The sequence below is a fragment of the Mya arenaria genome, chromosome 3, assembly GCF_026914265.1.
Source record: "Mya arenaria isolate MELC-2E11 chromosome 3, ASM2691426v1".
In the NCBI taxonomy this organism is placed as follows: domain Eukaryota; kingdom Metazoa; phylum Mollusca; class Bivalvia; order Myida; family Myidae; genus Mya; species Mya arenaria.
This window is the reverse complement of record NC_069124.1, coordinates 52,627,554-52,649,444: the sequence shown is the minus strand read 5'-3', so window position 1 is coordinate 52,649,444 and position 21,891 is coordinate 52,627,554. Positions and strand designations below refer to the sequence as shown.

The window sequence follows — 21,891 nt, the reverse complement described above, 5'->3', positions numbered from 1 at the left end:
ATTCAACATTTGACCCCTAAGAGTGACTTTGAACCTATATGTACATGGGCTCTACAAGTCACTAACATGACTTATGAAACAGACTTACAACATTTGACCCTTAAGAGTGACCTGTAAGCTTCATTGACTCGACTAGTCACAGTCATATTACAACATCCTTCCAGTTTAAGTTATGAAGCATGGTGAAGAAACTGGAATTCTACAATTTTGACCACTGTGTCACCTTGGTTATCACAGAATGAACATTGTTTCAATATCAAGATTGAATCGAAAATAGCCAGGAGCCGACCTGCAACATCTTGAGTGGACACCTTTACCACTAGATCACTCTCACCATTGCCCTCTAGTGGTTGAGTTGCAGAATCTACCCCATTAACCATTTCTGACCTTGAACCCCAAGTTTGACCTTGAGCTAACGTGACTGGAACATGTGGCCTTAATGTTGGTGAACATTCATTTTGTACAGAGTTGTTCGAAATCATTCAAGATGTCAAAAAACGTCGTTTGAAAAAGAAAATTAACAGGTTTATTTATACAATATTTATTCAAATCAAAATTTAAGAATGATAACAATTTGCATACAACTGCGAACGGTTGCTAGGCAACAACTACATAAATTTCTTAGGACATTGAAAATCAGGATAATACTGCAACAATGACAAAAAACATGTTAGTTTGGCATTTAAATTGTGATGACTATTGGACAAATTTACAATTGTCATCCAAATGTGGATTAAGTCTATACGCTTTCTTATAAGCTTGTGCTAATCCAAATGACTAATCAACTTTAAGTCAACATATCTTTGCCCATATCCACTAAATCTCGAGGCTTGGTTTAAGGCTCGAAGATAGCTACTTCCTAATGTTATAAAAATAATTCATATTGTTTAAATGCTAATAAAATATGACCACTTTTGTCACACCAATCTTACAATAAAACTAAGATGTGGTTTTTTGAATCCTGGTTATAAGACAAGCACATCATGCCAGGAACTTCAAGCTGCACTCTTACAGATTGGAGGTTTTGACAACTTTTTTAATTTTTGTCTTGGAACGAGCCAATTTTTGCAAAAATCCATGGTTATGTAAGACTGCTTACAAAAAATTAGATCGCAGATTTTTATATTTAAGTTCAAAAATTGATGTTTTATGAATTTTCCTAAACCGTTAGTAACGGTTTAAGCCATAAAACATTAATTTTCGAACGGAAATATGAAATTCTATGATCTGATTTTTTGTCAGCAATCTTATATCATTGGTTTGCAGATATTTACGCCAAAATTTGCTCTTTCCAAGACAAAAAATTATAAAGTTGTATATCTGTGAGAGTGCAGCTTTAAGCCTATTATCGAATGTCGAATGTTAACTACACTTTCAGTTCAGCTATATTGCAGAAAATTATCACTCCGGAATCTTTTGAGGTAATGATGTGTTGCAAAGAATATGTGTACTTTGCATAAGTTTTATAAAGAGATTGTACAATTAAACCTAATTATACAAAGGGTACGGAGAAAACCACTTTCAATTTGAGTATATAAATAGAATAAACAAGAGCACCGTGAAACGGAGCATTATACGCCCTAAGAAGATTCGGCTTGAGGTCTTTAATAAACATTTAGGTTATGCTAGTATACTGCTTACTAAGTTTAAAAGTAGCAGGACTTGGAAAGTGCTCACAACACATCCTTTTAATGTAGCAATAATTTGTATAAAGTTATCTAAAAATTGCTTTATTGGTTACAAAGTTGTGGCTAGGACACGTTTTCTAAAAATTCCTTTATTAGTAGTAACACAAAGTTGTGGCCTGGACACGGAATTGCTAACGCCCCCCAGTGAAATTAGCCTTTGAGGTACGGACCTGGAAAGCATGCTTGACAAATCCTTTTAATGTAGAGATGATTTGTATAAAGTTATTTGAAAATTGCTTTAGTAGTAACCCAGTTATGGCCTGGACATGGAATTGCTAACGTCCCCCCCCATGGTGATTCTAGTGTTTGAGGTATGGACCTGGAAATTGCGCGGGACACATCCTTTTAATGTAGTGATGATTTGTATAAAGTTATTTGAAAATCGCTTTATTAGTTACCAAGTTATGGCCCGGACACGGAATTGCTAACGGCCCCCAGTGAAATTAGCCTTTGAGGTACGGACCTGGAAAGCATGCTTGACAAATCCTTTTAATGTAGAGATGATTTGTATAAAGTTATTTGAAAATTGCTTTAGTAGTAACCTAGTTATGGCCTGGACATAGAATTGCTAACGTCCCCCCCCATGGTGATTCTAGTGTTTGAGGTATGGTCCTGGAAATTGCGCGCGACACATCCTTTTAATGTAATGATGCTTTGTATAAAGTTATTTGAAAATTAGTTTATTAGTTACCAAGTTATGGCCCGGACACGGAATTGCTAACGGACGGACAGACAGACAGACAGACGATGGAGGCCATAACATAATACGACCCTTCGGGCGTATAAAAAAAGGGAAAAAACTGTAACATATAATAATTAATGATAATGTTAGGTACATAACTGATTCAAAAATTTCATCATCTTTTGGTGTACATATAATCACTTGCCTATCAGAAATGTGTTTAGAATAAATTTTGCATATTATGGATCTTTATATGTTCCATAAATTTATCTTTGCCAGTAGCTTGTACCAAAATATCTCCATTGATGGAATATATTTAAAGTTTTTGGAGTTTATATCCATACAACAAAGGATCGTTATTCACAAAAATAGTCAACATTCACATGACATTGTCGCAAAAATAGTAGACTATACACAGTGTGCATAAAAATTACCTGATGCAAGCTTAACGACACCTTCAGGTTGTTAGAATTAGTGCAAAGAAATAAAGATTAGCATTACCAAAATAAGAGTCATAAATGAGTCATAATTGTTACCCATTATCAAAATGTGTTTAAAATATGGAATGGAATTACAACAGGTAATCTTAATCAATTTATAAACAAAATGTGAAGCCTCACTGCCATTATAATGTGTACCCTTAATCAAACTGCAGTTCAATATTGTAGTCGAGATCAGTTTTATGCTCTGAAATGTTATCAGTTTTTTATGATTTTTCTATAGCTTGCAGTCCTTATATTAAAAATAAAATTCAATCCAAGGAAGTGACAGCTCCAACTGGCCTGTTTAAAGCGATGTACTATAAATGGCATATAATGACATATATATCTTGTCTTTGGATTACTATAACTTAGGCAGTATTTAGATTGCATATCAAAAACGATTGGTAAAGTTTCATAAGGATTTTGATTGTCACTTATTACAATATGGTGACTCTCAATTTACAATTTAATTCTTTATGAACATGTCCATTTTTTTTAATCTCTTAATCCCATGCATAATTTTGATCACCTGTAAATTTATGACTTATTTGATAAATGGTCAATTTATATAAGTATTGAAACAAAAAGTGACCATGAAATGGTTACTGGCTATTTGGGTATTTAAGTTTTTGGTAAACAGTGACCGCATATGCCACTAAGACAATTACATCAGAATGTTCATGTATTGAATAACTAAATATTACAATTAACATGTATTAATAATTATTGAGAACAAATGTCCAATCAACAACAAACATCTATCTACAAATGAATATACAATCTGAATGTGCTATCAACTTCAAACAAGTGTCACTCTGAGCAAACCAAACCTGTACAGGATGTATTACAATACCTGGCCTATCGAATACCCACACTCTCTTGGGGCTATTCCTGTGAAACATATAACCCCCGGGGGGAAGGCAATTATATTCTTAGTATATGGGTGGGTGTCTTCGCTAATTTGGACACCAAAATTGTAAATTTGCTTCTGTAGGGGTGTGGCATAATTTAAAAGTGCCTTCCTACCAGGGGTTATATGTTTAAATGGAATAGTTCTTACCGTACTAAGCTAACAGCAATGTCGAGTTAATAATATGTAACATTATAGCATGGGTTCCGAAGGTGATTACAATATCATTACAGTCAAAATATCACCAAAATTTGTGTCCTTTATTTCATTATTTCACTTCGAATACTTGATGTATGAATTTCGGCATAGCTGTGAGCAAATACCAGTATTGAAGAGAATACCGGATGAACAATAATTCTAAAACAAGAGCGACCCTGAACGAACTCATACACTTGTCTGTTCTTGTTTTTTTTTCAGTGAAGCAAGGGGCATAACTCAATAATGATTAAAGCCAGAGTTATGCCCCTTGCTAAACATGTGCGTATTGTATCTTGAAACAAGTGTACAGATCTTGATTTGAATATCTTAAATCATTTTTGAGCTATGGCCTAGGTTAAATGCACAACGCCACTGCCGATGACCCACCGCAAACATCAAGGCTCAAGAGCACGACTTGTTTTCTTCGCAAAACAGACAAGCGTATCATGGCTTATTTCAACTAGATGTTATTTAATTAACTACAGCTGCCATCGTCATTATTCTGACTGTGTTGACATTTCCAATCGCATATGAAACTAAATAAAAATATCCATATACATATTTGTGAAGGTGAAGAATACATGAACATAAAAGTATTATTTATCTTAATGAATTAACTAACTTTCAAGAATATGAATTTTCGAAGCCAATTTACAGACTGGATTTCATGTACAAAAGAACAATAAACTCGAAAGCAAATAAATATGTACTAAAAATATACATGCATATTTATTAGCACAATGGTTTTTAGCACATAACTTTCCAGCACTTTTAATCCAACAAACAACAAAATGTGTCTATGTAGAGTAACTCAATAAATAGTCTAAAAGCTACGTGTATATGAATATGCAACATATCAGCATTGATTATCAAACCAAATTCAGACTAAATAAAGACATATCTATGAAGTTACTACAGTTGAAACTCGTTGGCTTGATTTCCTCATTGGCTCTTACTTTATGTAAAGGACCAATTTTTTTGTACTCTATTTAAGCATTCTCGCTTGGCTCAATATTTGCTAGGCTTGAGGTATTTTGGGCGGTTCCTGGGAGTTCGAGCCAACAGTGTTCGACTGTACAACATATAATGTTTCAATCGTGCATGGAATTTACGACAAAAAAAATAAAGTGGCACTTAACAGAAAAAAATGGTGGACTAGTTCAGTGGATTGTTCATCCAAAAATGACAAGCTATCTAAAACTAGAACAATGATTTTGATGAAACCAAGCCTTGGTTGACTTGTGAGAAAGGGCCTTCTGAAGCATTAACATATTCTTTGGGATTTGAATAACGATTACTCTCCACAACAAACCGAGTCATCTGAGATCATCTATAATGAATTAACAAAGTAACATAATACGCCTCATGAGAAGTAATTGGCCTTTAATAAACATAATCACTTTTTTAGGTTTAATAAACAGAAAGATTGAAATAATATTTGGAACTTTCAATACCAGGGAGTAAAAGAATGAAATGCAAAAATGAAAAAAAATACATATATTCCATCAGTATTATGCTTGTTCTTTTTTGTATTGCAGAAACGCAATAACCTACATGATTTTCTTCATCAGATATTATTTTTCTTACTAATATAAGATCAGAGATTTAGAGAGTGATTCAAGTTTAAAGGGACTGGTTCACATTTTATAAGGACATCAAAAACACTTTTTTCATGTGAAATGTAAACAAAATGCTTGAAACAATGATAAAACATCATCACAAAGTCAAATAAATGCTCTTGTATGGGAACAGATATTGAAAAAGGCTAAATTTTACCAAAACACATCAGGAATGCTATTAAAATTTGAACAATTTTCGGATTGCTTTTTTTTTACAAAATAATGTTTTAATGAGACAGTATCTTCTAATTGCTATTGATTCAGATAATAAATGAACGTAGAAAAAATCGATTTTAACAAAATTTGAAAATGTTGCCAATATAAAAGCAGTGAATTAGTCCCTGTAAGTTCATTTCTTTCAATTAGATCTTTGTGCTTAAATGTATTTTACTCCTTTATGAGATGTAAAAGTACTATGATTATATTCTAAAAGAACGTAGAAAAAAATCGATTTTAACAAAATTTGAAAATGTTGCCAATATAAAAGCAGTGAATTAGTCCCTGTAAGTTCATTTCTTTCAATTAGATCTTTGTGCTTAAATGTATTTTACTCCTTTACAAGATGTAAAAGTACTATGATTATATTCTAAATACTGCTATCATTAAGCTATGAACTGTTTGACATGTATATGAATAATGGAATACCAAAATTCCTCTATATAAGAGAGCCAGTAAGACAAATTCTAATTTTTACCCTTCAAAGTTAAGATAATTCCAACCACAAACAAGTGACATTATGCGTTTCATGTATACCTGGGTTAAAGGCGAATGCTATCACATCCACAACAGGGCTTCTAATATTGCTTCTGTGAATTACTATAACAATTCAATAGTTTCAAATAAAATAATTAAAGGAATTTCAAAATAAAATCTTTAGATAGGGGTCGGAACAGCTGATAATTGTCAATCCTGAAAATAGCAGGGGGTCTGTTCGAGTACGAGGAATTCATGCCCAACACAGGGTAAAGCCGCTGAGACCCCTTTTTAAGTTGTTCCAAAAGTCATTTATATTAATTTCAAAGTTCTTCCTGCTGTTTTTTAATGGAAGCATAACAATCTACAACTGTACAAAAGTCTCATGGAACCCCTGCTATGAAAAACTTGGCAACTTCCCAACAATATGCATGATAATATCTCATATTGGGATACAGTCTAAACAATTTCACATGTTCACATGTTCAAAATCATTATTTACATCAAGGATATAAACTGCGCTGTTTTGATAAATACTAAATTAAAGTTTTGTCCATCCAATCAGTGTGCTAATATCATTAACAAAGCTGTCAAATTTCATCAAAAGTAAGTTTGGTAGTAACATTTGTTAGCCTACCGGACTCAAGTTGTCTACCTCAGAGCGCTAGGGTTACTCCCCCTGCAGCTTTTCCTTTTACAAGTTCTACGTAACGCTTAATCTTGTTCCAAAATACTCACAATAATGATGCTTAAACATTAACTGTATAAGATGAACATTATTAAATTATTCTCGGTTTTCATATATATTAAAATCAATTAGTTCAGCTTCAAAAATGTACATACGGGTATATTATATAACTGATAACAAAATCACAAATTCCGAGAACACAATCATACCAATAAATATCACAAAAAGCCACCACAAAATGGCAGTGGCCTATTAGTTGCTCAGACATGAAACAAATATTGTTGCATTCTTTTCGCAACATTTAGGTAATTTTCATCACCTGATTTCATTTCATGATATTAAAAATTTAAACAAAATATAGCTGTTAACTAAAGATTAAATAAATATGTGTAATAAAAATGTTAATCAGTTCAAAAATCAATGCATTTAGCAATGCCCCATGGATTAATCTTTTCATTTTAACAGCATTTTATCAATAGTTATAAACAGCAATAAGTAATACTTATAAATTTTAGATCAGGTTGCCAATGACAAAAGTCCAATATTCAATTCATTCTTCTGGTCAATAAGACCTACACATCATTCAAAATCAAAATTTGCATTAAATTTAAACCATTTCAATCAACAAATCATAAACAAAAACACAAGCTAATATTCCTAGAAATTCTTCTAAACCCTGATTAACACATCAGTCCAACAACACAATTTATTAATCTGTAAATCCTTCAAATCCCGGGCACCTAGTCTCTCACACCACACACACCAAATACGCGGAGAGAATCAACAATGTAACAGCTGCCATCAGTCCGGGACTGTTATTTCAGGTCGTCGTAAGTGTTGAGGTGAGGAACGGGCCCGCCGAAGCACGGCTGGGAGCAGCGACGTATGAGGTCCTCGTACGGTTTGCCGTGTAGGAAGCACACAAGACACACGGTCATGTTATCACAGCCCAGCCCTCCCATCTGACAGTCCGGGGCAAGACACCGTGTCATCAACTCCTCACATATCTGCATATGAACAGCATATACATGTATGAACATTATTTTTATAATGCAGTAAAAATTATGAATTTGTTAGACTGGCATATAGCTACACATGCACATTTTATCATAGCGAGCATAGTCCAAGTTTCAGTGGTTTGAAGTTTTTGAGAATTGATAATGGCATTGCAAATAACTAGTCAACTTTCAATTTCCAGTTATATAAAGTTTGAGCATACCATAATTAAAGGATTTACTATTGCAATAATACAAGTGATGTATGCACAAAACAAAAATGAATAATTATGACAGAATTGAGGAAGAAGCTTTGAAGTTCGTTTTTTGTGCTTACAGGGTAAAAGAAGCGCAACAGCATTTAGTTACTTGAAATTGTGAATTTTGTTTTCTTTAGAAAACATTAATTTCAAAGACTCATTATCAAAAGTAATATATCTGTTCAAATGACTTAAAATAGCTTTTTTGATGAATTATGTACATATCTTGAATGAAAACTCTACTTCTTAGATGCATCAGATCACTTACAATTTCTGGTTCCATTCGTTGAGCAATCCTGGCACGTATAAAATCAATAACTTCCTGGCTTGAGAGTACATCCCAGATGCCGTCACACGCCAGCACCACAAACTCGTAATCTCCCGTTAACTGACGCTCCTGGACATCAGGGTATGCTGTAGAGATGAAGACAATCTTCAGTCAATGGGCAATTTGTTCAGAACTTTGTAAAAATTATCTGTAGCTCTGTTTTTTATTAATAAATCTTACCAGACAAACCATGTCTGACACTTGGCCATGTCATGGCTAGTTGTGTGGAGTATTTTTCCATTTTTAGTTTCTGATCTATAGCAATCAGGCACTAAAAAAAAATAATAACACTATGTGTAAAAAATAATAATACTATGTGTAAAAAATAATAACACTATGTATAAAAAATAATAACAATATGTGTAAAAAATAATAACACTATGTGTAATGGCGTCATATGGTATGTCAGAAATCCAAAATCATCTGGTTCTAATTTCTCAAACAAGCATTAGTCCCTATAACATGATCAAGCTAAGCTAACAAATTTTGTTTTGGTACCATTAATGTTATATAAAACATTTTGAAGACTTCCTTTTAAGGATATTCTTTTTATAATAATCACAATTAACTGTTTTTCATATTGTAAAATAAATCTTATGTAACTTATTAGGCTAAATGAAATACTGTGAAAACAATTATATATTTGTGGGCTTGAAATTTCGTGGTTTTTCGAAAAAGGACAATTTTGTGGGTACTTTTTGTGGCATGGATTTTCATCTTTTGAAAAGAATCCTAAATATTCTGCAAATTCACCATGCGCTTATCTCGGGCTATGTTTCATGTAAGTCATGCATTTTATGACACTACAATGGGACAATATGTCAATTATCGCAGATACCCATGTCAATTATCGCTTAATCGGTAATTTATGGGTCACAAATACAGATGCACCACATCAAAGATATAAAATAGTGAAGTCCTTGAATGTCAATTAAGAATTTTTGCGAACTGTTAAAGGTCAAATGTTCGTTGGAATCTTGATTTTGTGGATAAGCCAACCGACGAAATCCATGAAAATGAATGTCCCACGAATATTTATAATTTCATAGTAAAGAAATAAGCTTGTTTTGCTTAGCATTTTGAAGAATTGGGAGCAGACTTAGCTCATATAGATGCAACATCAAATGTTTCAGGGGTAAAGCAACCTATATTCGATATTCGAGTGTGACAACTTCAAAATACTGTTCAAGGTTATGACTTAAGTAACAAAAAAGAAAATCCGTACCTGTCACAATTTGTTCCTCAGCCCTTTTCTTGTCATTTTTCTTAAATACAAAATCTCCCAGAGCTCTTGACAAAGCCAAATTACCTATAATAAATAAATCATTATTAAAATATCATCAATATCATTGATAAGAACATACATGTATAAAAGAAATAATTTGTAAGAAAACACTTGTCATTATCATAAGCAAATGAATGGATAAGGCTTAAAGGTTAGGGACCTGACAACCTCTTTAAACTGTCATTATGACTGACTTTTGATTATTCATTATCAATAGTTCAACTGAGTTTAAGGACCATAGGACCAAGCCTCTTGGATGAACCAAGGCGAAGCTGGCATTATTTCAAGTAAAGGTTACCTTGACCTCAAAATCAAGTGTTCATGATCAATAATCCTACTAAGTTGGAGGACCATAATATAGTGCCTTGAATAAATAATTTTAAGCAAAAAAAATATTTTTGAATAGATATCACCACAACCTTGACATTTGACCAACTAACCTTTAAATCAACAGGTGTCGTCTAGTGGTTACGGTCCTACATAAAATGGTTTTGTGATAACAATTTCTTTCTTTAAAAATAAAATTGTTGACTGTGAACATGACCTCTGACGTTCTAATAAAAAACATAAAAGGGGTCTTCCGTATTAGTCAAGGGTAACCTACATTTGAAATTTAGTCATACAGGTCATGGATGAGTCAAAGCTAACATTCCACTGCTGTTTCATGGTCCTCGGTCAAATCATTGTAGAAATACTGCACAGACAAGACTTTAATAACTGATAAGGCTTTTGACATTTGACATACTGACACCAAAGTGAGGGACCATCCACTGTTCAAGGGCAGCCTTCCAATAAAGTTTCATGGTCCTATTTCAAACTGTTTTCGAATTATTGTGCATACAAGACATGGCCTATCCAAAATCTGAACTTCAAACTTGACTTAGTTCACAATGAGAAAATAAAGGCAAAATTCTCCTAGTTATTCTTATTAAATTTAAGAAGTTTTTTTTATTGTTTTGTAATTGTTAGCATGTTAACCATTGACTCTGTTGAACTCCACCCATCCCCCTGCTGCGATTATCCGCCGTGTCTCAATCTCATTTCCTGGCTTGTGGTCGTGTGAAAGATTGTCTGCACGCCCACGCACGCTTGCCACCGCTCTCGAGTCCCCAACATTGGCCTGAAAGTAGTAGTAGAATGTAGACTTGCAGTTAGGCATGTACCGTCAATTATTTAAAACACTTGGCCCCAATTTCTAGAGCACTATTTTTTTTAACAAGTCGCTCTATTAACAGGATCAGGCACAACTTTCGGTAGTGATTGATAAATTTTCTCCATTTCAGGAGTGTTCTGATGTCAAAGGAAGTTATTTACAAAATGATTACAATAACCATTTTGATGTTTTCGATTTTCTTTGAAAATTAAGTATGAGTAATTTGGCTGTATGAAAAAGACATTGTAAAAATGTTACAATTTTGGCTTATTGAAATAAGATACTTATTAGGCTCAAGATTTTTAATGAACTTTAGACCACTGAGTAAATTTACTGCAGTACGTATATCATAAAGAGTAACAGTTCTTTTTATAAACAGCTAGGCAAGAACAGGAACACACACATAATGTTTTAAAGTGTTAACTCATAAAATCAGATTGCTGTAGTATAAAAATTATGCAAAAAAACCCCCAAGACTTTTATACAACATAATTAGTCTCTTCATGATTGTGGACCTTTATTTGTAAGAACAAATTGACAAAAGTCTGTATTACTGACGATGTCTTGCTGCAATTCTGCCAATATAGCTGAGATAAATAATCAATACGTCGTCATTGAAAACAAGCAGCCCAGTTTTCAGTCACTATCAATAAGAACCTGTTGTCACTGATTATCTCGGGGAAATCAGTAGCAGCCAATGTAAAAAAAAACAACAAAACAAAGATACATCATTAACCCTCAATAGCTTTGTAGTTATTTTTACCCACAAAATTGGTAAGTTGGGACATATATTTATATGGTGGTGCTAATAGATTTTATACCTCTTTTTATCAGTAATACCAATGGTAAGCTTCTGTACATCAAACAAAATCAATAATGTTAGTCATAAAAGATTGCTCTAGTTAATTCTATATCCATATTAAACTAATTTATGGGGGTGACATTTTATTTTTTTATTTTTCTTAGATGACTGCTTCACCGTAGAATATGTATTCAAGCTCTTTTTTATTGCATAAGGGACCATATACATTTGTTTCTAGACGAACCATGAACACCATAGTAACAGTTCTCCTTTTTTACTCGTGAATGTTATACATCAACACTGTAAGTAATGAACAAACACCATTTCCAGACAGTACAGGACCGATACACAATTACAGACCCTAGTTCCACATTTTTATTCGAGTCAATATAATTAAAAGAGCAGCAGAATAAAGAGGGGGCAGGCGGGAATGAAAAATCTAGCAATTAATTCGTAATCTCTTTAGATGTCTGTTGTAGCAAAATGTATAACTCTTGAACAGTATATTGACTATAGGATACCTTGAGGCTAGGAAGTAGGATTAAATAATTATATTCATAATTTAACGCATCTATTAAGTAATTTGAAAACATACATGCTCCTCATTACATGGTATAAATTGTTATACAATATGAACAGATATACAACAATATGAAAGGTAAGAAAATGAAACAACAGAAATGTATAATAATATAGTCAATAACAAGAACGCCAACTGTCAGATTAAGTACACTGGTCCAAATTTAAGGATACCAAGTTCGGTGATAAGTGGTGTACAATGTAGAGTAAAGCCAAACTCAGAGGTGCAGAAATGGTAATACATTTTTTGCCAATTCATGGGTCAAAACTCTGGAATGACTTGGGTGACATGTCAGGTTATCAAACTGGACCAGGATATTCAGCCCATGAACAAAGGCTTCTAAAGTTATTGATCATACTAGACAAATTTTAGATAATTTCAAAGGACAATAACTCTTGAGTGGCTCAAACAATATAGCTGGTTATCAAACTTGTCCAAGATAATATGCTCATACACATTCTGACTATATTTCGTGATAAATTGACAAAGTCTACTAAAGATATTGATCTGACAGCATACAAGACCCTTCCCAACTGTACGCCACGGGTAAAAGTATAATTTGTCCAGTTTTATGAAGGGCATATAAAAACAATAATTCCAATCTAAGCACAGTGAGGATGGATGAATTTATTGAATTAATATTGACCAATCAATAAACAAATTGTTTAACCAGATGGCTGATTAAGAGAAAGTAAAATGTTAACCTGCTTTAGAAAGAATATCACTACCAAAACAAGCATAATGAAAGGGCAGACATAAATGGAGTTTTGCAATACATTTTCATATACCTTACAGCATTATGCAAATAGCAATACTTAAAAGGTTTTTAGACTTACACAAAATAGTCGGTTATTTTTCACCAGCATGGTTATAGCTGTGGTCCCTGCAAGCTCATCTTTCATGGTTTCGTCTGAAATGTGTGGACAATAAGTTAGCTAAGGAGATATTGATTATGAAATTTCTTAAAAAATACTTAACAATGCCTTTATAAAATATATATGTTATCTTTACATTTCATCAAGGAATGGTTAAAAAGTGAATTATGTTTATAGAAGTTTAAGTTCCAAATAGATATTTAATTCACCAAAATTCAGCATGAATGCTTTGCTTGAAAGAAAGTTACAATGAAATAAAAATTTGCAATTTTGAGTCTTTTGTCTGAACTCCGACTTGAGACTGTTTGTTAACATGGCCCAGGGCCCATACATGAACTATTGTCTTGAGTCTAACTTTTGAGATTCGGACTCAGAATAATGGTTGTTGTAACGCTGATTTAATTAAGTATGTAATAGTTCATTTTTGCATTACTACCGGGATGCCGCTTGAATTGTCAAGCCCAAACAAATAACAACTATGTAAGTGTAGGTTAGAATGTCTCTTTGTTAGTCAGCGGGCATGCTCAAACCACTGAATATCAGAAATAATAAAACAAATTGGACCTTTGGCGGTCATTTTTTGTCTTAAGTTTCACTTAAGCCTCAGTGAAAACGGCAATCAGATTAATAATCAAACTTTTAGATATGACGCCAAAAAGCACCGCTGCCCATCTTTGCAAAACTTGGGAGATGAAATATTAAGAGAAGAAATAAATGTGATTCAGCAGATGCAGCCAGACATGATCCATACATTTCTGCCATGCTTCGCAGGTGACACCCTAAAGTACGGCCAAAAATTGATCAGACCCCTTTCCGACTTGACCTATCCGCACACACAGTAAATATTAAATGCTTTAATTAACAACCTAGATGTACCTTTAGTCATATCTTCATCCATCTGCAGAAACCCAGACTTCAAAGCATCGGCTATACGGTTTTGAGCTGGAAAATATATTAATGCATGTTATTACTACAAACATCGAAACCAACTGCTGAAAATAGCTTAATTCTTCTTAATCTATCCATGTTATGTTTAGCTTCGTACATAAATGTTCTCAGGCAAGAATAATTAATTCTGTTTCTCGTATGATCCATTTTAATGTAAAACTTATCCTGACAAACAGAACTATGAATTTTACATGAAAAGAACAACAAATGACAATGGAATGTACTTCTTTAGACTTTCAACAAGCCTGAAATAGTCACACATGATTGAATTTCAACAAATCATCCGACACAAACCCCAAAACCACAGTGTTGCCATATTTTACAAGACTTTAACTGACCATATGCTGGTTGCATGATGATTTTCTTATGCAGGTTCAAGCTGGCATGTTGTGCAACCTTGGCACCTGAAAGTAGAGAAATAGTCCTACATTAGTTGATATAGGATAACATGGTAATTGCAGCCGAGAGAAATGGGGATATTATGTAGGGCTTTATATATATTACATCATTGCTCAATTACATAATTATTGTATGCAACAAAAGTTGGAAAGTACTGTTTATAAACTGTGGCCAAAAAAATAAGACTGTTTCCAGTTGCCCAACAGACCCTTATTTTTACTGCCAAATGGAAATGTTGTTATTTCCCCAAACATTTATATAGCCAGCCCATTTTGATGATATTTTATTTGTGTCCAAACTTGTCGTTTAGCAACAAACATCTCCGTTTTCCAGTATAAAAATGCGAACATGGCAGCAAGTTTTCTACTAGCTGTTTATTTTTGAAATGAATTGCCACAATAATGCAAAGAAAATAATTCTGCCAATACAAACCCCATTGAGTGTTCATGATGTGTACAGAAAAAACCTAATCAAATTGATCTCAAACTTAACCTACATGTTTATATATATATACCGGTACTGCTTAAAAGTATACATTTGTACATTCACAACTTCAATGTACATTGTACATGCTTGACTATTTTTAGTTAACATAAGAGTCTTTCAATTAAAAAGTATTATTTTTCCTGTTTAAGTTACTACAATAAACCTTCATAAGTAAAGTTATTATCAAACAAATAGCATAAGTTTCAATGTCGATAACACTCAATTGCAATAGCTTTCCGAAAACACATTTATAAGGAAAAAAATAGGCAATTAGATACAAAAAAGTGCAACAATGTATTATTTGCACTACATTAACCAGAATTAATGCTCATAACAAAACATTGTGGATCATAAATATGATGTTAAATGCCATTAGCAAAACAGCAACCACAGGACATGGTAGAAAACAGCACACAGGCCGCTATAGAATATCTGCCCATGCTTATAACAGCACCATGTAAACGTTCGTCCGATATTTCCAGTTAAACAAAGAGCATAACATGATTACTTTACAATTATGCTAACACAAGTCATAACCATGATGATGTTAACATGTGTACAACAAGAGCTGTCAGAGAGACAACACACTTGACTATTCCAATGCTTTGAAGTTAAAGAATTGCAAAATAGAGTTATCTTACTTGATAATTTAAGAATGTTTGATTATTGAGTACGAATGTATGGAGTCTCAATGCAATACATCAATCAGTTGCTGAGATAAAAACCAATATGTGTTAAAATGCAATTAAAGGGCAATTATTTGCATTATATGCAAAACAGAGTTACCTAACTCGCATATAAAGTGGGTCGGGTGGATGGGAAACATTGCTATACAATGCAATACATGATCAAATTGCTGTGCTATTGACTTAAATGCACTAACATGCTAAACCTTAAACAGAATTTTTAAGTCAAATTTGCATTATATGCAAAACAGAGTTATCTTACTTGGTTATTCAAGTAGGTGGAATGGTAGAGTACCGATGTATAAAGTCTCAATGCAATACATTATGTAGAACTTTGCTGAGAAAAAGTCTCAACGCAATACATCAAGTAGAACTTTGCTGAGATAAAGTCTCAATGCAATACATCAAGTAGAACTTTGCTGAGATAAAGTCTCAATACAATACATCAAGTAGAACTTTGCTGAGATAAAGTCTAAATGCAATACATCAAGTAGAACTTTGCTGAGATAAAGTCTAAATGCAATACATCAAGTAGAACTTTGCTGAGAAAAAGTCTAAATGCAATACATCAAGTATGTTGGATAGTAGGGTACACACATCGTTAGTTTCAATTCAATACATGATGTATTTACTCAGATAATGACTTAAAGGTGCTTACATGCAAAACCTTAAAAAAGGTGTGACTGACGCAAATGTGAGAAGTACAGCTTTCCTCATTCTTGGAATAGTCAAACTAAAAACTCATAAAATGTCTTAAATAGTTTAAAGTCCCTATAATATTTTTTTTTGTATTATGACAATGAAAGATGAGCTGGTGACATCAAGGCTACATGTGACTTTTTCCTTCCGGTTTGTTTGCCCTCAGAAAACCAGACAGCTAAAAAACCTGCCATTTACTCTGTGCAGACTATTTTCCTCGCCATTATGTGCAGACTATTTCCTCGCCATGATTTCCCAGAGAAATGGCATGCAATTAGCTAGTTTTGTTAATTCTATTTTATTATATCAATTGTGAAGACAGCCGAAAGCTGATGTGAGTCACAGTCACTGTGGAGTTTGTTTCCTGGGCAGATACAAGTACTGATGTCCTATTTCAGAGACAATGAGAGTGTATTATGATGGGGATTGAACCCACAGCTTTTTGGGTTGGAGGGGCATGTGGACACCTTCCCCACTACGCTTTTCTCACCCTTAAGTACAAGTAGTTAATTCAAGAAATTGCATAAAAGAACATACAAGTCTGTATCTAGTGAATAGTGAAACAGTTGTGGTCAGTTCATTTGTTTATATTTTACTAAAACTTCAAGGAAGTTTATTAATTTTAGCAAGCAAAAATCAATCCTATCAAAGATATCTAATATAATTTATATACAATGTATTTTAGCATAAGTATTATAGTTTCACATAACGACCACTTATGTTTTGAATTACCGGTAGATGAGTATTTTGTATTTTTAATTTTTCATCAGGCCAAAAAAAATTGAATTGGTTCGGCATTACTCAGTCATTATGCCAAAACAGAAGAGATGTTGTTGTTTTTCTCTACACATAAATCATCAAATCATTTCATTAAGTGACATAAAAACTATTCTAGTTAATACTTTCACGATGCCCAGTGAATCTGCAAAACCTTTTTTTACAACCTGTTTATTTATGAGATCTGATAACTTGCTACAGTTGTATGTAAACCATATACATATCCTAGCATTAGAGCTCCAAAAAGAAATCATTAAATCCAACATTTGTACAGTTATAGACCTTGCTCAACATGTGTGTATCATCTCTGGTAACTCCAGTACCAAGTTTCATACTCATGTACCAAGTTTCATTTCAATATCTAGAACATATTTTGAGTAATGGTAAATGGCAAAGAATTCATATTTTCGAACCACAACAACACCAATGATGATGATGCCAAGGCTATGATAATACATGTACCTTGTCGTTTTTTCTTTAAAAGTATGAAACAAAGAAAATCATTAAAATGTAAATATGCAAGGAAATAATGGTAATTTTAAATCACAATTAAGATATTTCAACCAAAATGACCAAACACCTCAAATTGTATGATTAATACCATGGAAAGCCCAGCTATGAAAATGGCATCACCGTTGACACCCATGGTACACATTTAAACCCCACCATATACAAACAGCATGGGATAATTCACTGACCTATATCATTTAGTGAAATGGAGTTGAAAATTTCCTGGGTTTAGTCGTAACAAAAGATCTACTTTAGAGGATTTTCAGGCACCCAGCAATACAATGTTTTCTCATTTACCAAACAGGAACAAATTGAGGCACTTTCGATAAATTTGTAATATTTCAATGTCTCTTAAATCAGTCTGTGATACAATTTCTACATTCACCAAACGTTAAATGAATCAAAGAAAACAGTTATTGACATTTGAAATACTATGGATATGGCTTAAAAACTTGTGCAAAAACTGCTTTCATCTGCAACAGCATTTTAGCTAGAAATGGTGTACACTTTTTGAAACAACTGCGCACACCTTTTGAAATTACTATCAGAAAAAGTGCACTCTTTTAGAAACAATTATCAGAAAAGTAGTACCACAACCGTTATCAGAAGTTGACGTGTCAAATATCAAATGATATCAGACCCATATGAACAATAGAAATCTATAGGAAATTAATTTTGAGTCTATAATCAAATTTGATGATAACATTTAAAACATGTAAAACTTCTTATGCTGATAAGTGTGTCATGTTTGAACTTTCTCCTAGACACTTGTGACTTAACAATATTTTGCCAGTGAAATATCACACATTTGTTAAACCATGGAGCAGGGCATGTTTTGAGTACCGGGGTACCAACGATGTGGTCGCACATACCTCTGGTGTTTTTAGCTGCCCTGGGATTGCTGTCTTCTACAGATGCAAATTTTGTTTATTTTATGCACATGATTATTAACTTAAATTAACCAAAACAAAGACCACTTTTAAAGGATTATGAAAGAATATAAATTTTAGAAATATGAAGTCACTTTAGACTAATAATTTTCTTTGTTCCAACAAGTTGTTTTAAGAACAAGGTTCACTAAATTTCCACAAACCAAAAAGGTTCATACAATATAAGGAAGTTCTAATGCATAGAAATGTTAAACAATGGCAAAAGGAGTAAAACATGGTCAAACCCAATTGAAACTTTAAATTAAGAACATCTAACAGAGAAACAGCACTGGGATTGGATGACAAAGCATTTAAGGGTCCTCACTAACATATTTGTCAGTCTCTGGATTTGTTTATTTGTCAAATTTATATAAACCAGGAAGGCTTGACTCACAAGTTTGGTAAAAACTGCCTGTGTTAATACACTTGATTTTTAAGTGAGAACCCTTCAAGTCACTACCCTAGATCTACTGAATGGTGGTCAAATAAACGTCATGTAAATCAAACTTGATCAGCCCTCCATTTTGAACAGGTGGTTGACCAGTGGTTTCACATCATTCAAGATTTATGCTGTGTGCTTTACTAACCTCCATGGCCGTCAAAGACCCCAAAGAACATGGAATCCTTGTCCCCGGGGAGTGTAAGCAACTGGGTGTGGGCGTCCTCCATGTCTGGGTGGTGGTCAAGGCAAAACATACTCATCGTAACTACATTTAACTAATACTGACTCTTTTAAGTCTACAAAGTATGGATAATACTTCCTGAAATATCCACATGAAGCAGAAATTTACATGTAATATCTTTATACAATTTTTCATAGAAATTGACTGACAAGACACACAAAATAAATAATAATTAAATATCAGAAATTGGCTATAATATTAATAAACTATTGAAATTATTTCTCTTTTTTTAAATTTAATTGGCTATGCTTAAGTTCTTAAAATCCTATTACACCATTGTCGAATACCCCAACATATGTAACATGGTTGTTGACGATGTATTACACAGCTGGGTTAATTAAAAAACAACACCATCTGATACAGTTTTCAAAGAAGATCTCAAAGTTGGCTTGTATCTGCTTTGGTTAGGAGTCATAAAGATCGTTCTGAGCTTATACAAAGGATACTGATTCTCCATCCCTGCATACTGGAGGAGCCAACTTTGACACTTGCATTCTGGCAGCTGGAGGTCTCCTTCGTCGTCACTGGTTCTGACAGAGTCTGACCCATCTCTCAGCCCTTGCTTGTTTCGGTTTAATGAATCACTCTTGTTCAACTACATTGATGGCGGTTTATATTGTAACTGAAGAATAAATAACCATAATGGACCGTAAGAGCTTATTTTGATTCATTTGAAGTCTCAATTGGCATTAAACAGTTCAATATTACATTCTCAAACTGCTACATGTATTACTAAAACCCAGGCTGCTGCAACACTGTACCTTACATTTTAAATTTCACCTTTCTGTACAAACAGAATGGTTATATACAATTAGGTATTAACATTTTTATACGAAAAAAATTTTTTTGAATGTTTACCGTTGTTTACACATTTGAAGACTTCATGTACAGCATATACATGAAAGGGATACTGCACAGACAATAATCAGCCATAAATCCACTTTTATATTTAAATCTGTGGATTTTTATATTTTTATGTGGTTTAATTTCTAAAAAAATAGTTTTTTTTACAAATTAATCAACATACATTACAAGTATGTAATAACAACAATAATAATACTTAAAACAGTTAAAAACAACAAATGAAAAAGTGTATGGAAAGTGGTAGTAGTTGCCTTCTGAAACCCATTTACTACTATTTCAAGATCAAGAATCCAACAAAATGGCAATAACAATCCGCATGACATTCCTCAGACTTGAAAGTCACGTGAACAATTACACATTTTTTGGCTCTTTTTGATGTGGATTATGATAATGAATGAAAATAAAGCAAATTTACCTTCTAATTCTTTATGAAGACACATTGTAATTGTACATGTAATTTATCAACAAAAAATAGACATTCCAGATTTGGCAATTTATTTAAACTTCCTTTCTGGTACAGGGCAACATTAAACAAGGGTCTTTTCAACCCATATTCAAGGAAAATTTGAAACTAGAAAGCCTAGGCTATATAGTTTTAAAATGTAAAATGTCCTGTAACGGTTAACCATGGTGTTGGCTTGTCAGCCCTTATATTTTTTAATCATCTGAGTCTAAAGCACATGAACTTTTACGCCTGAAGTCTCTTCAATCATTTATATATATATATATCTATACATATTTATATATAGTATACTCGTTAAAAATTTAAATTCGGGTAAAACTAAAGCAAACACGACTGCGCCAGTCTCAGATACTCCCAGCAAACAGAAAAATATGAGGTGATGAACTCATCTAACATTTACCAAAGTTTATTTTACTGATCATGCTGTATCAATTAATTAAACAATCACCTGATTTCTCAAACAAATCCATGAAGTTTTGTTAAAAATGTTTCGATGGTTACAGGAAATAGATGGCGCTGATTTTTTTTGACATTTCTAAATTAATTTCACTTGTAATAATCGCAAAATAAAGGTTACGACATACTAACATTCAAAATGAAAGCAGAACGGTATCTTTTTTATCATTCTTACTCGTAAGCTGTTAAATTAATACTAAATTAGTCACGTAAAACAATTCTTTAAACATGTAAACATCTAACCCATGTCATAGTATTAAAACATTAGAACATAAACTTCTTAGTGTACAAGAGCACCCGTAACTTGTTCGTCTTTTGAGTTACATAATGTTAAACTGCTGTTTAATGCTATATAGATATATAGATTTATTTCAATAACGAATGCACATACATAGACATTTGAAATAAAAATGCTACTGACCGGACAACCCCCACACAGATAATCATTCAGATGATAATTACATGTATATTCAATATATGATGCCCTTCCGGGTTTGACAGGGCCCCCTTTGATGATCATGAAGTGTATTTGATATTTATTGGACATATTGTCAAGTCAATTTTCAGTCTGAATAAGAATAAAAATATCAATTATACATAATTTTAACACTTAAGTAATGACAACAGCTAATGTTTTCATAACAAACTACAAGTATTGAAAGTAGTTACACTGACACATGATACACAATATCAATTGAACGTTGATCCTTGCAAGTGCCCCATTGAAGCTCAATCAATGTGCATCAAAAGTGC

At 33.1% G+C, this 21,891-nt stretch overlaps 1 protein-coding gene across 2 annotated transcripts; it reads right to left on the bottom strand.

The window, feature by feature from the left end:
* Positions 1-525: 525 nt before the first annotated feature.
* Positions 526-21,218, bottom strand: LOC128227757 (probable protein phosphatase 2C T23F11.1). Of its 2 annotated transcripts, XM_052938569.1 has the most exons (11): positions 21,131-21,218; positions 19,802-19,977; positions 19,260-19,343; positions 18,616-18,651; positions 14,525-14,590; positions 14,115-14,180; positions 13,200-13,273; positions 10,807-10,948; positions 9,769-9,852; positions 8,484-8,629; positions 526-7,967 (listed from the first exon to the last, which is right to left on the bottom strand). In XM_052938569.1, the coding sequence occupies exons 2-11, from the start codon at positions 19,902-19,904 to the stop codon at positions 7,776-7,778; spliced, it is 993 nt and encodes a 330-aa protein (XP_052794529.1). In that variant the 5' UTR covers positions 19,905-19,977; positions 21,131-21,218; the 3' UTR covers positions 526-7,775. The 2 variants fall into 2 exon arrangements, with proteins under 2 accessions (XP_052794529.1, XP_052794530.1); XM_052938570.1 differs by lacking the exon at positions 18,616-18,651.
* Between the last annotated feature and the right edge of the window lie 673 nt (positions 21,219-21,891).

Coding starts and splice junctions, on each gene's coding strand:
- LOC128227757 (XM_052938569.1), bottom strand. CDS start 19,904: ATGGGTCAGACTCTGTCAGAACCAGTGACGACGAAGGAGACCTCCAGC. Junction 19,344..19,801: donor TATGCAGGGATGGAGAATCA/GTATCCTTTGTA, acceptor ACCACCACCCAG/ACATGGAGGACGCCCACACC. Junction 14,591..18,615: donor GGCAGCTAAAAACACCAGAG/GTATGTGCGACC, acceptor CTCTACTTTCAG/GTGCCAAGGTTGCACAACAT.